The sequence below is a fragment of the Astyanax mexicanus genome, chromosome 21, assembly GCF_023375975.1.
Source record: "Astyanax mexicanus isolate ESR-SI-001 chromosome 21, AstMex3_surface, whole genome shotgun sequence".
Lineage (NCBI taxonomy): Eukaryota > Metazoa > Chordata > Actinopteri > Characiformes > Acestrorhamphidae > Astyanax > Astyanax mexicanus.
In genome coordinates this window covers 33802947-33816052 of record NC_064428.1, presented here as the reverse complement: position 1 = coordinate 33816052, position 13106 = coordinate 33802947, and the positions used below count along the sequence as shown (strand labels likewise).

Sequence of the window (13106 nt, the reverse complement as noted above, 5' to 3'; positions counted from 1 at the left end):
AATTAGTGTCACATTGAAGAACAGCCTTTAAAAAGGCTTTTAATATAATATGACACAATATTTGTCTGATTTGCAGCCGCAATTCCATGATAGTTACCTCACTATTGAACTAATCCAGCATGCGAACTGTTTATGACTAAGCAACACGTAACCCCTTCAACACAGCGCTGAGAAGGGGTTGGACAGCCATGGCCCCGCCCAGACGCTAAGGGTCGAGTGTAGAGTCGACTCGTTGAGTGAATCAATTCATAAATCATCGATCAAAGATTCAAAACTTTGTTTACAAGCCCATGCCTCATCATCACACTCCTGTATACACTGCTGTGGAGAAACTTGAGAGATACTACTTCAGAACGCGAGCTGTAAAAAAAAAAAAAAAAAAAAAAAAAAAAAAAACTTTGAAGGAGCGCTTATTATTAAGTGTTTTACACAATGGACTAATTAATTGGGGGTCCTCACCGGAGAGCGATGCCGCTGCAATTTATAGAAACGATATTATTCTTTTGTGCCAAATATTTGCTTTATGTTGATGTGTTGTAGCATACTGTGGTTATTAAGCAGTGAATATGTCAATGTGTGATTTTAGTGTCACGCATCCTCCTCCAGTTCTCTGGTGATTATTTGGTGCGTGTTATACAGTTGTATCAAGGCAATAGAAATCCTTTGTCCTGCTTCCTTAAGAAGAAACATATCTTACAGTAAGGACTTGTTGTTCTGGCTAAAGCTCCAGCTTTCACACTGTGTTGTTGTTTGTGTGTGTGTGTGTGTGGAAAGCACGCAGGAGGAGGGCCACTCTAAACTACAAAGGAAGCTTGGGTAGTGGAAGTTAAAACTGAGCAGAGGTGGAAAAAATACAGAAAAAATTGTAAGTAAGTAAAAGTACCTTTACTTTGCTAAAATTCTACTCAAGAAAAAGTAAAAGTACCCATCTAAAAATATACTTGAGTAAAAGTAAAAAAGTACTCAATTAAAAATGTACTTTGAGTAAAAGTTATATAGTTACTTTTATTTCTTTGATGTAAAAAAAGTACAAATCATAAATTACATAATTATTAAATTAAATAATTTGGACCCCATAAAACATTTTCAAGAACAAGTGGTATAGATGTCTATGATAATTTTTTTTTCTTTACTGTTAAATAGTTTGGTCATATAGATGACCATATCATTTTTATCGTGGAAAACATGAAATCATATAAAAAAAAAAACTGTTGATGGGCGCATGCACAGTGCCGCAAAGAAGCACATATCGATGGGTAGCATAATTTGACAGAACACCGGTTCCCCCGAGCCGCACACACAGACCCCAGACTACACAGCTGATTCACACAGCGTCTCTCCCGCTAACCATAATAAACACTGCATAGAAGTTCAGCTGCGCTGCCATGGAGAACAAAACTCCATTTTTTTTTTTAATTCAGACAATTAGTTTTTTCCCCAGCATTTCATTTTTACTCAGTAACAGGGAGTTTTCCAATGTAGCGAAGTAAATTACTTGTGTCAAAATGTACTTCAGTTAAAGTAAAATTACCTATTTTAAAAACTCCTTTAAAACTACAAATTACTCATAAAATCTACTTAATTACAGTAACGTGAGTAAATGTAATTAGTTACTTTCCATCTCTGAAACTGAGAGAAAATCGACTTTAAAAAACGTTGTAAATTCAAATTGATTAATAATGCTTAACCGTCTCAATCTCTTCTAGTATGCAGTATAGAAGCTTCAACAGACCCCTTTCAAATCATTACTATTGAAAATATTATCATTATCATCATTACACTGTTTAGCTGTATTACTGAAGTGTGTGTGTGTGTGTGTGTGTGTGTGTGTACTGTACCTGCGTATGCAGTCTGCGAGGTGTCGGGCCAGGGCGTCCAGGTCCAGCAGCGTGGTCTGACTGGCGTCTTTAACGTGGATGTTATCGATGAGTTTACACAACAGCCAGAAATACTCCTTACAGCCCGAGCGCAATACTGCCTCCTCCTCATAATCCTCCACCTGTACACACACATCACACACACACACACACACACACACACACACACACACAGTGTAAATAATGTTTATTTTTTCTTTGTATCAAGAACCAAAAATGTAAAAATTCAATTGGACATTGGACAAGACTGCAAGCCCTTTTATGTGACTATTGCAATATAGACATTGTCTACATTAGAGGTGAGCGATATGGCCTTAAAATAATATCACAATATTTCAAGGTATTTTCCGATAATAATACTCTTTTGGCGATATGACAAAACTGAAAAAAAAACAAAACGTATATTTCTAGAATACACTACTGCAACATAATTAATACAACATTTTATTTGGCGATATTACTGCATACAATATGATACGGCACACCCCTAATTTAAATGATCCAACATGTCATAATACTAATAATTCACTCCAAATACTCAGAATTAAAGTAAAATAAATGACACTGGACAAATATATTCTGTCTCTAGTATATATTATTTAACTGGAAATAAGAACAGTATGAGCTCTTCCATTTATTTACAGCCAGATTAGATTTTCAGCATTTGGTTAGAGGTGGCCACAATTAGGCACAATTACCAAATTTTCCAGAAAAGTTAATGTGGCTTCCATCTCTAACTAAGATCAGTATCAGCGATTGATCCCAAAACAATGATCGGTCCATCTCTAGTCTCAGAATTTACTTAGCTAATGCTTACGAACATTTTACACAGTTTTACCAATAATCTGACTCCTCATACCTTCCGCAGCCCATTAATCAGCAGCCACGTGCTTCTGATTAATGAATTTAACTGACCAGATCCTCTTTAATTAGCTTAATTACTCACAGTAACTGCTCAAACCTTTACATGCCACTGTATTCACTCACAGTGTGGTTCTTCTGTATGTAATACATACAAATCATTTTTATTTAATCTTATTTCATTCATTCTTATTTAAAGTTAATTTCTTGAAGAGCACCTCTTCACTTATTTAAGAAATTTAACACTACGTGTCATTAATACAGCCGTGTGTGTGTGTGTGTGTGTGTGTGTGTGTGTGTGTACTCACTCTGAGCGGTTTGAGAGCCTGTGCGTCGGGTAGGAATTTGAGCAGTGTTGAAGCCGCCAGCAGCAGAAATGATCTGTTAATGGACTCTCCTCCCTCCAGCCCAGACAGAGAGAGCTTATACAGCCCGTTACACGCCTCATGACGCACCGCCGTCTGCAGCAGAGAGAGAGAGAGAACACGGAGAAAAAATTAGAGTAAAAAGATTTTAATGTAAAAACTGCATATAAAATACACAAGTAGCATTCAAAGATCCTGACTACTTTTTATAGTCCGTCTATGGTTTATTAAATAGGTTATAAATGACTTTTATTATGAAATTCGAACTCATATAGAGAATAGATCAGCCCTTCCTGCCTCTCTGAGTGAACTGGCAGGCTGTGCTAACATGCAGTCAGATAATCTTAGACAAATAGAGGGGGTTAAATACTCCTAGCTGGATTACTCCCTGACTGTTGATGATAGGTCCAGGCCACTGTTTAGATAGGGCAAGTAATGGTAAGCAAAAGTAATTTCACAACGTATTAATAATTTCTTACAACCCTACAGTTAACCAACCTTAAGCTGCAGTCTTAAACTGCTAAGCCAATCACAGACTCGTTTATCTGTGTTAGATACACAGTAACCAAATCACAATATAACTCCCCCCCCAGCCCCTCCTCACTGTACTGTACCTCCGGTATGAGCAGAGTGAGCTTTTTCAGCCAGTCGTGAAGATGATCACTATCAGCCAGGCTGGACTTCACCATGGAGCAGCAATGAGCCCAGCTCACCAACAGCCACATGGAGTAGTGAGTCACTGAACACACACACACACAAGCACATTGAATTAATATTACACAATAAATTACCCACAAATCACTGCAGGGGTTACCGGGACTGTAATTACCTTCATGGCGAGAGCGGTGATCAGACTGTGCTTTCAACACCCTGCAATAAATACATCAACTTATTATTAATCATTTATATTTGTGCTGCTGCATCTTCTATACTCTTTATTTCAGATTATGTGTGTGTGTGTGTGTGTGTATATATATGTGTGTGTGTCTGTGTGTATGTATATATGTGTGTGTGTGTATATATATGTGTGTGTGTCTGTGTGTATGTATATATGTGTGTGTGTGTATATATGTGTGTGTGTGTGTGTGTATATATATGTGTGTGTGTCTGTGTGTATGTATATATGTGTGTGTGTGTGTATATATATGTGTGTGTGTGTGTGTGTGTATATATATGTGTGTGTGTGTGTGTGTGTATATATATGTGTGTGTGTCTGTGTGTATGTATATATGTGTGTGTGTGTGTGTGTGTGTATGTATATATGTGTGTGTGTGTGTATATATATATATGTGTGTGTGTGTGTGTCTGTGTGTATGTATATATGTGTGTGTGTGTGTCTGTGTGTATGTATATATATGTGTGTGTGTGTATATATATATATATGTGTGTGTGTGTGTGTGTCTGTGTGTATGTATATATGTGTGTGTGTGTGTCTGTGTGTATGTATATATATGTGTGTGTGTGTATATATATATATGTGTGTGTGTGTGTGTGTCTGTGTGTATGTATATATGTGTGTGTGTGTGTATATGAGTGTGTGTGTGTGGGTGTGTGTGGGTGTGGGTGTGTGGGTGTGTGTGTGTGTGTGTGTGGGTGGGTGTGTGTGTGTGTGTGGGTGTGTGTACCTGTGTGCCAGGTTATCATAGGTGTAGGCCACATTGATGAGCCTCTGGATGAGGTTGGTGCCCTGGACGAGACTGAGAAACACCTGCAGAGTGAGACAGACAATGAGAACATGAAAAAAAAGATAGAGAGCGAGAACGAGAGAGAGAAAAAAAGAGAGAGAAAGAACAAGAACAAAAACAATAGAGAGAAAAAGAGATAAATAGAGAAGAAAAAGACAGAGAAAGACGGAGAACAAGAGACAGAGAGAACAAGAAAGAGACAGAGAAAGAAAGAGAGAATGAGAGAAAGAGGGAGAAAGAGACAGAGAAAGAGAGCGAACGAGAGAGCAAAAACAAGAGACAAAAAGAGAATGAAAAAGAGAGGAAAAAGAGGGAAAAAGAGAATGAGAGAGTGAGAACAAGCGAGAGAATGAGAGCGAGAAAGAGAGAACGAGAGAACAAGAGAGAGAAAGAAAAAGAGAGACAGAGAGAACAAGAACAAAAACAACAGAGAGAACGAGAGAGAAATGGAGAGAAAAAGGAGAAAGAAAGAACAAGAGACAGAGAAAACAAGAAAGAAAGAAAAAAAGAGAGAGAACGAGAGAAAAATAAAGAAAGAGAATGAGAAAGAGACAGAGAAAAAGAGAGAGAGGAAAAAGAGGGAAAAAGAGAGAAAAAAAAAAGACAAACAAAAACGAGAGAAAGCGAGTGAGAAAGAAACAGAAAAAATATAGAGAAAAATAGAGTGAGAAAGAGAGAGAAAGAGAGAAAGAAAGAGAGAGAAATGTTAGAGCTGCTGTTAAAAAAGACTCAATATATTAATATTTTGTATATTGTGAAAATGTTATTTGTAGTAGTAGAAGCCGTATTACCATACTGAATATTATCATTAAATTAAATAAATTATAAAAAATATTTTTTACATTTTTAAATAAATAGTTTGAAGAGTTTTGCCTCAAAGATTACCTCCAATAACTCAATCTTTTTACACGGTCTGGTGATGCATTAGTGGTTTTATTTAGTGAAGGTTAATCGCTTTTTATTTCTATTTCTATGGTGAACGCTAGGGCTGTTCTGGGCGGAGTTTATGTACCTCTGTGAGTCGTGGGATGTGAAGCCCCTTCCCGTGCTCTCCTGCTCCTTTGCGGGACTTCCCAGGCCACGCCCTCTTCCGCTGAGTGTCCGTCAGGCCGGACCAGGCGAACACGTCGTGATAGGCCAGATCCAGATCCGCCGGATCCACCGCGAACTGACAAATCAGCTTCAGCAGACACGCCAGACAGTCCAACAACCACTGCACATCACACACACACACACACACACACACACACACACACACAGAGATAAAGACCAATCAATCAATAACTTCAATCAAATATATCCATATATAAATCAATAATATCCATCTAAATTAAAGAGACTGAACACACAGTGCACAAAATCTACACGGTTACATTAACAATACAGATGTCTTTATTAATAGTCAATTAAAATAGCCATCAAAAAAAAAGTTAATAATTAATCACAATCATATGAAATGCATCACATAAATACATGAAAAAACAAAAACAAAAAACAATTTTTGGACTACAAGGTGTACTTAAAATTCTTTATTTTTCTCAAAAGTCATGTATTAAGGAGCAGTAAAGCCACTCTGCTGAAGTACATTATAAGAGTGAGTTTTCAGTGAAGTTTCTCCAGCACTAAGGCTGGAGCAGTATTAGCATTAGCCGCTAAGCGCAGTGCTAGCTCTTTCACTGTTTAGAGGTGAGTATTTCAGACTGTAGTTTGCGTGTTTAGTGTATTTAAAACAAGCTACATGAGACAAACTGCTAGTTGATAGCATCCTGGCTTACTAGAGCACTCAGGGTTCCTCAGTCTATTGCTGTTGGGCGGCATTTACGTACCTCTAATGCTGCGGTTAGCAGCTAATGCTAATGCTGCTGCTGCTCCCAGCCTTAGTGCTGGAGAAACTTTACTGAAAACTTGCACTTAGACAAATTATTGGAAATGTAAGCTTACTGTAAATAAACAGAAGCTCAAATAAACAATTTTCAGGAGATGCAGCACTCATTTGACTTTAAAATACAATTATTGTTATTAATTGTTTAAGAATTACAGTTTTGTTTACTAGGACGCTTTCCCCAGCTTCCCCATTAGAAGGGAAAAACATGGCGACACCCTTGCTCACTTTGATGTAGCATCCTTACTAGTGTCTCTTAATGCTAATAAGCAGATGTACCTTATAGTCAGAAAAATACAGATAATTTACGTAAAAAAATACTTTAATTTAAGCACCATTATTAAGCCTTTCAGCAACGTAAGCGTTGCTCAACATTAACACAGACTAGATGACTAAAGAGTGTGTTGAGAGTGTGGAGGAGTGTGTTGAGTGTGTACAGTACAGTAAGTGTGCAGAAGTGTGTGAGTGGAGACTCACCACAGTCCAGGACTCGTGCTCTTTGGGTTCCAGAATAGCCGAATTAAAGATTTCCAGCAGCAGCTGAAGACCACCAGACGCCACAAACTACACACAGAGAAAGAAACAATTATAAAGGATATAAAATGACATTTTTTTGTATTAGAACTAGGGGTGTTATGATTTCGATATTTTATTTTTTTATTATTTATGTTATGTTGCACATTGCTGTTTTAATAGTGCACACTGCTGCTACCAAAAAAAGCCACTATATAGCATTACATATATATCTTAATTAAATTATTTAAATTTGACCATTAGTGCCTAATGTGGTGTATTACAGATCACTTGTATCACTTTGCATCACTTATATCAAGCCCACCTTTTAAAATAAGATCTTGTAAATTTGAAGAATCAAACCAATGACTGACCATAGACTAATCTAAAACTGGCATAGGCCTCTCTGCTATAAAAAAAGAAAAGAAAATCGAGAATCCAATTGTGACCCTAAAATCGGAAATAAAATCTAATCGAGGATTTAGAGAATCGTGACACCCCTAATTAGAACTGAATATTAAGAATAGTATAGTACAGTAAGTCAAACATTTGGACACACCTTAAGAAAAGTAATTATTTGGTTAAAAACAAGCTATAAAAGAGAGTCAGTTTTGTGAGGTAGAGTCACCTGGAATTTATTCAGGCTTTCAGTAAACAGCTGTGCTGAACTCATCAAGAGTTAATTACTTGAATTTGTGTTGTGAAGAGGTAGAGTTACAGGTATACAGTAAATAACAGCTCTATCTGAGTAATGTTCTAATCCAGATTATGAAGGTCAGTCAATCTGAAAGTATCCTCAAGTGCAGTCTCAAAAAAGACCGTAAAAAAATGTTATGATTCTCGGGAAAGGAAGAGCAAGAGTTTCCTCTGTTGTACAAAATAAGCCACCTAAAAGCTTCTTCACAGAGTATTCTGCTTTGTTTTTAACACTTTTAAGTTACTATATGATTCCGTATGTGTTTCTTCATAGTCTGGATCACTTCACTATTCATTTACATTTACACATTTTTGACTGGTACTGTAAATTAACCAAAATGAAATGAACTGAAATGAAATGAGTGTGTGTCACCTTGCAGCTCCATGTGTTCTTGCTGTTCTCAATCTGATCCTCACTGGAGTCATCAGAGTCCGGATACAGATCACTGTAACTCCCCTATAAAACACACATACACACACATGAACAAATACACAAACAAATACACACACATGAAGAAAAACAAACAAATAACACGTGAGGAAAGGGAAGGCAGTGTTACCGTGGACTCTCTGTGGATTCGGCGGTTGGGTTTTCCGAGAGCTTCGATGATCTCCAGAGCGTACAGCAGCTTATGAGGAGACTTTATCCTCAACAGATCCTTCCAGCAAAGCCCATCAGAACCCTAAAACACACACAAACACACACACACACACACACACATCAGATCTAGCTTTAAATAACAAAAATTCTGCTCATTACTGAAACTACAACTGTAATTCTGGTGCGTGTAAAGTTACAGGACTGACCGTCTCGTCGGAGATGTTCTGAAAGGCCTGCAGCATGTTGGGACAGGTGGGCAGGAGCATGAGCAGCTCCCAAACACGGCGAGACAGGTTCTCCGCGTGCAGGTGCAGGTCCTCACAGCGCACGTTCTACAGGGAGGACACATGCGTGCATTTGGTGACTGTTAGCATTCTGGTGGTTAGTTAGTTAGCATGTTATCTGGCGCACTTTAAATCCTGTATTTTCACAAAAATCATCAGTGCGTCTTATATATGAATTCTACCAGTCAGGTATTAAGGAGCAGTAAACTCACTCTGCTGAAGTACAGAGTTATAAGAGTGAGTTTTCAGTGAAGTTTCTCCAGCACTAAGGCTGGGGGCAGCAGCATTAGCATTAGCCGCTAACCACAGCACTAGGCAAGTATACCGGACTGCAGTCTGTGTGTGTTTACTGTGTTAACTGTATTTAAAACAAGCTACATGGGACGAACCGCTAGCTGATAGCGTCCTGGGTTACCGGAACACTCACCATCCCAAAGTGGGCGGTACCTGTGTGCTGTGCGCGGTAGCTGTAGGCTGTGTGCTGTGGGCGGTACCTGTGTGCCGTGCTGTGGGCGGTACCTGTGTGCTGTGCTGTGTGCGGTACCTGTGTGCTGTGCTGTGGGCGGTACCTGTGTGCTGAGCTGTGTGCGGTACCTGTGTGCTGAGCTGTGTGCGGTACCTGTGTGCTGTGCTGTGTGCTGTAGCTGTGTGCTGTGCTGTGGGCGGTACCTGTGTGCTGTGCTGTGCTGTGGGCGGTACCTGTGTACTGTGCTGTGTGCTGTAGCTGTGTGCTGTGCTGTGGGCGGTACCTGTGTGCTGTGCTGTGGGCGGTCCGGGCCGGGGGCTTTGAAGCAGGCGAGCATCTCCAGCAGGTCGAAGAGTGTGGTGAGGTGAGGCTCCTGCAGGAGCAGCAGCATGGGGATGTGCTCCTTCTGAGGAGGAGGGAGACACGACGCAGGAAGCTGCACCCCCTCCCCCTTCCTCTCTCTCCGAGGAGCTCCCAGAGACACAAACACCATCTACACAGAGAGAGAGAGAGAGAGAAAGAGAGAGAGAAAGAGAGAGAGAAAGAGAGAGAGAAAGAGAGAGAGAAAGAGAGAGAAAGAGAGAGAGAGAGAGAGAGAGAAAGAGAGAGAGAGACAGAGAGAGAGAGAGAGAAAGAGAGACAGAGAGAGAGAGAGAGAGAGAGAGAGAGAGAGAGAAAGAGAGACAGAAAGAGAGACAGAGAGAGAGAGAGAAAGAGAAACAGAGAGAGAGAGAGAGAGAGAGAGAGAGAGAGAGAGAGCTCTCAGTATTGTAGTGTTGGTAGGGGCTTGCAATTATTCATCTTTGTCTCAAAATTGATTAATAATAATCAGGGTTTATACACTTTTTAACTAATACATTTCTCTTATTTTTCCCATGACTTTTCCATGCCAAATAAAAATGATATAATTTAGTAGGTAAAATGAATCAGATAAAATGTCAGATCCTGAAAGCTCCATTGTTTTAGCCTAAATTACCAAAATTGATTTTCTCCATCGATAAACTGAAACACAAAGATTTGTATACTAAATTTCCATGTATATATATACATTGTGAAGAGCTCATACTGCGTGTTTGAATAGTTTCTCCTGTAAGACGACGTGGACTTTGTGTGCTGGTTACTTAAATATCCAGTATCAGTATTTAAGGTCTAAGGAATTTACAATGCTGTTTTTTCTGTTCTATATTACATATAGACGGATGATATGAAAATATTTTTCGTGACCTGCTGCACATACCATTTGAGGACTTCAGCTACTGTATCTCCTCAAAAAAGTTTCTCCCTATATTCAGAAATAAGATACCCATATGAAAAAGGGCCATCACTCCACAAGAAAAGCTTTTTATGAGTATATTTGCTTGCCATAAGCTGCCAGAGCCCTGAGAGAGCACAATTGTCCTTGCGCACTCTCTGGGAGGGTACAGTAGATGGAGCTCTTTCTCCTCATCACTCCTAGGGTGATGCTGATCACCACAAGGCTGCATCTGTGAGCTGCTGTATCAGAACCGAGTCGCTGCGCTTTCCTCCGAGTGTTAGCGCTTTGATGCTACTCGGCAATGCTGCATCGAAAAAAGGCGGAGTCTGACTTCACATGTGTTGGAGGTAGGGCTGCCACAAACGATTATTTTTATAGTCGACTAATCACCGATTATTTTTTATGATTAGTCGACTAATCGGATCATACGTTAATTGAATATAAAACACAGTTTATCACAATAGAATGCAGCTGCTATTATACAACCAACATTAGATTTCAGCTATATGCTAACTAAAAATAAAAACAATTAAAATCATAGTTCATTAAACCTTTAATGAAATATGCAGCTTGTTGTAACAGACAATTATTTTACTGTTTAGCATAAAGTGTAAACAACTGTGTAAAATAAGGATAAGGCACTGGCATTTATGAAACATCTCAACCGTGAGGTTGTTTGAACTATTATGAAAAAAAAGTATATTAATAAAAAATGCCTCTCTGTCCAGATATTGTGTACATTACCGTACACAGGGCAGCGGTCTGCACAGATCTGATTGGCAGAGGAGAGCGTTTGGTGATTTTACACCACACATGACTGATCTGTGAGTTTACTGCACCGAAAAGCACTGAAAACAGAAGCCACTGTCAGAATGAAATCCTTCTCTGTAGTTTATCGGTTTGGGACGGCATTTGTGACAACGTCTGGGTCCGGATCCGGATCGCGGTCCGCCTATTAGTGACCTCTGTTTTAAAGCTATCAAGATGAGTAAGTTAAGTACTAAGTTAACGCTCTGTTTACGCTAATTTTAGCAGCTAAATAGCAATTTAGCTTCTTCGTCATTTAATCAGCCACAACATGCCTCCTTTTCAGGTGCTCGTGCATCGCGGTTGTGCTGCCGAGGAAGGCAAGTTCTTCATTGCAGATATTGCATTGCACGCGTTTCACTTTTATTTTCTTGGTGATCCCACACTTTTGAGTTCTGTAGCGGGGTAGCCATGAAACCAGAGCCTGTCTGTATAATGTCCTGAGATGTCGTCCACTACCTACCCCGGTTTCCACTACTGCGCATGTGCGTCCAGGACAGAAAGGCAGTCGCAGCAGTTTGGAGAGAAAAACAAAGAAAAAAAAAAAAAAACCGACTAATCGACTATTAAATTAGTCGTCGACTATTTTAATAGTCGACATAATCGTGACTAGTCGACTAATCGTGGCAGCCCTAGTTGGAGGAGGCATGTGCTAGTCATTACCCTCCTGGTGTTGGGGCATTACTAGTTATAGGGGGTTGGGTAATTGGCCGTGTAAATTGGGGAGGAAATGGATATTTAAAAAATTCCATCTACAGCTCTAATACCATCTCAGACATTTTTAAACCACACTGACAGATGATCACACACTGTGATTTTTTTAATCAGGCGCGCTACTTGTGGAGAGCTCATACTGCATTTTTGAATCATTTGTCGTGTACAAACAACGTCTACGATTCATAAAAAAAGGGTACCTGCATGTCCTTAAAGCCGAGCTCATGCAGAGTCTTCTCATCGTAGTCTGTGGTCAGTTCATGACCTGAAGAGATCATCCGCACCGGACCCATCAGACCACCTGCAAACACAGTGCTCAGGGTGAACACCAGCTAAACATTACAGTCACAAAACAGCACTTAAAACAATAAAGAGCACTGGTGGATGGGTAAGAGCATGGGTGGGTAAGCAAGCGCGTAAGTGCGAGTGTGAGAGCAGAGAGTGGGAGTGAGTGTGTGTGAGAGCAGGGGCGGATTTTACCACCACGCAAACCACGCAATTGCTTGGGGGCCCCAGGGATCAGGGGGTCCCCTGTAGGCCGAAAGGTTGGCAATAAAAAAAAATAAGAAAAAGGAAGTCCAACACAGAAAGCCTGACAAAGCTCACCATTTTTTTCCCAGCAGCGAAAAATGAAACATCTGACGATGATGAGGTACCTGAGACAGCTAGGTCAGCAGAGGCAATATCGCATTTTGCTATACAGAAGTATACATTTGATCAGGGCCCCCAGAAAAAAAACGTTGCATGGGAACGTTGCCCCAGAACTTCCAAATCCGCCCCTGTGTGAGAGTGTGAGGGAGGGGGAGAGTACACACCTGGGAACTCCTGCTGGCGGGTGCTCTGGTTGAACTCCTGCAGCTGGGCCTGCTGACTGATCTGATCTTTCTGCAGGTTCTCATACCAGTGAGTGACTTCAGCCCTCAGATCAGCCACCTGATCACTGGGGTACATCTCTATCGTCATCTACACACACACACACAGATAAACACACACACACACAAAGTAGAGAGGGTAGCTTTATATATACACCTTTACAGAGATTTTGATATGTCCATTTAATGTATAAGCTAATGGTAGAGTTTGTGTGTGTGTGTGTGTGT

At 40.0% G+C, this 13106-nt stretch overlaps 1 protein-coding gene across 1 annotated transcript in view; it reads right to left on the bottom strand.

Annotated features, from left to right (window-relative positions):
* Nucleotides 1–13106, bottom strand: part of usp34 (ubiquitin specific peptidase 34) — a 96752-nt gene that overhangs the window by 40456 nt on the left and 43190 nt on the right. Inside the window, exons 27-39 of the mRNA XM_049469226.1 lie at nt 12822–12969; nt 12207–12307; nt 9514–9723; nt 8687–8812; nt 8440–8562; nt 8253–8336; nt 7148–7234; nt 5801–6001; nt 4729–4811; nt 3933–3973; nt 3718–3842; nt 3047–3199; nt 1839–1999 (exon numbers count right to left, since the gene is read on the bottom strand). Of these exons, the coding sequence (XP_049325183.1) occupies nt 1839–1999; nt 3047–3199; nt 3718–3842; nt 3933–3973; nt 4729–4811; nt 5801–6001; nt 7148–7234; nt 8253–8336; nt 8440–8562; nt 8687–8812; nt 9514–9723; nt 12207–12307; nt 12822–12969 (1643 nt within the window). The remainder of the gene's footprint in view (nt 1–1838; nt 2000–3046; nt 3200–3717; nt 3843–3932; nt 3974–4728; nt 4812–5800; nt 6002–7147; nt 7235–8252; nt 8337–8439; nt 8563–8686; nt 8813–9513; nt 9724–12206; nt 12308–12821; nt 12970–13106) is intronic.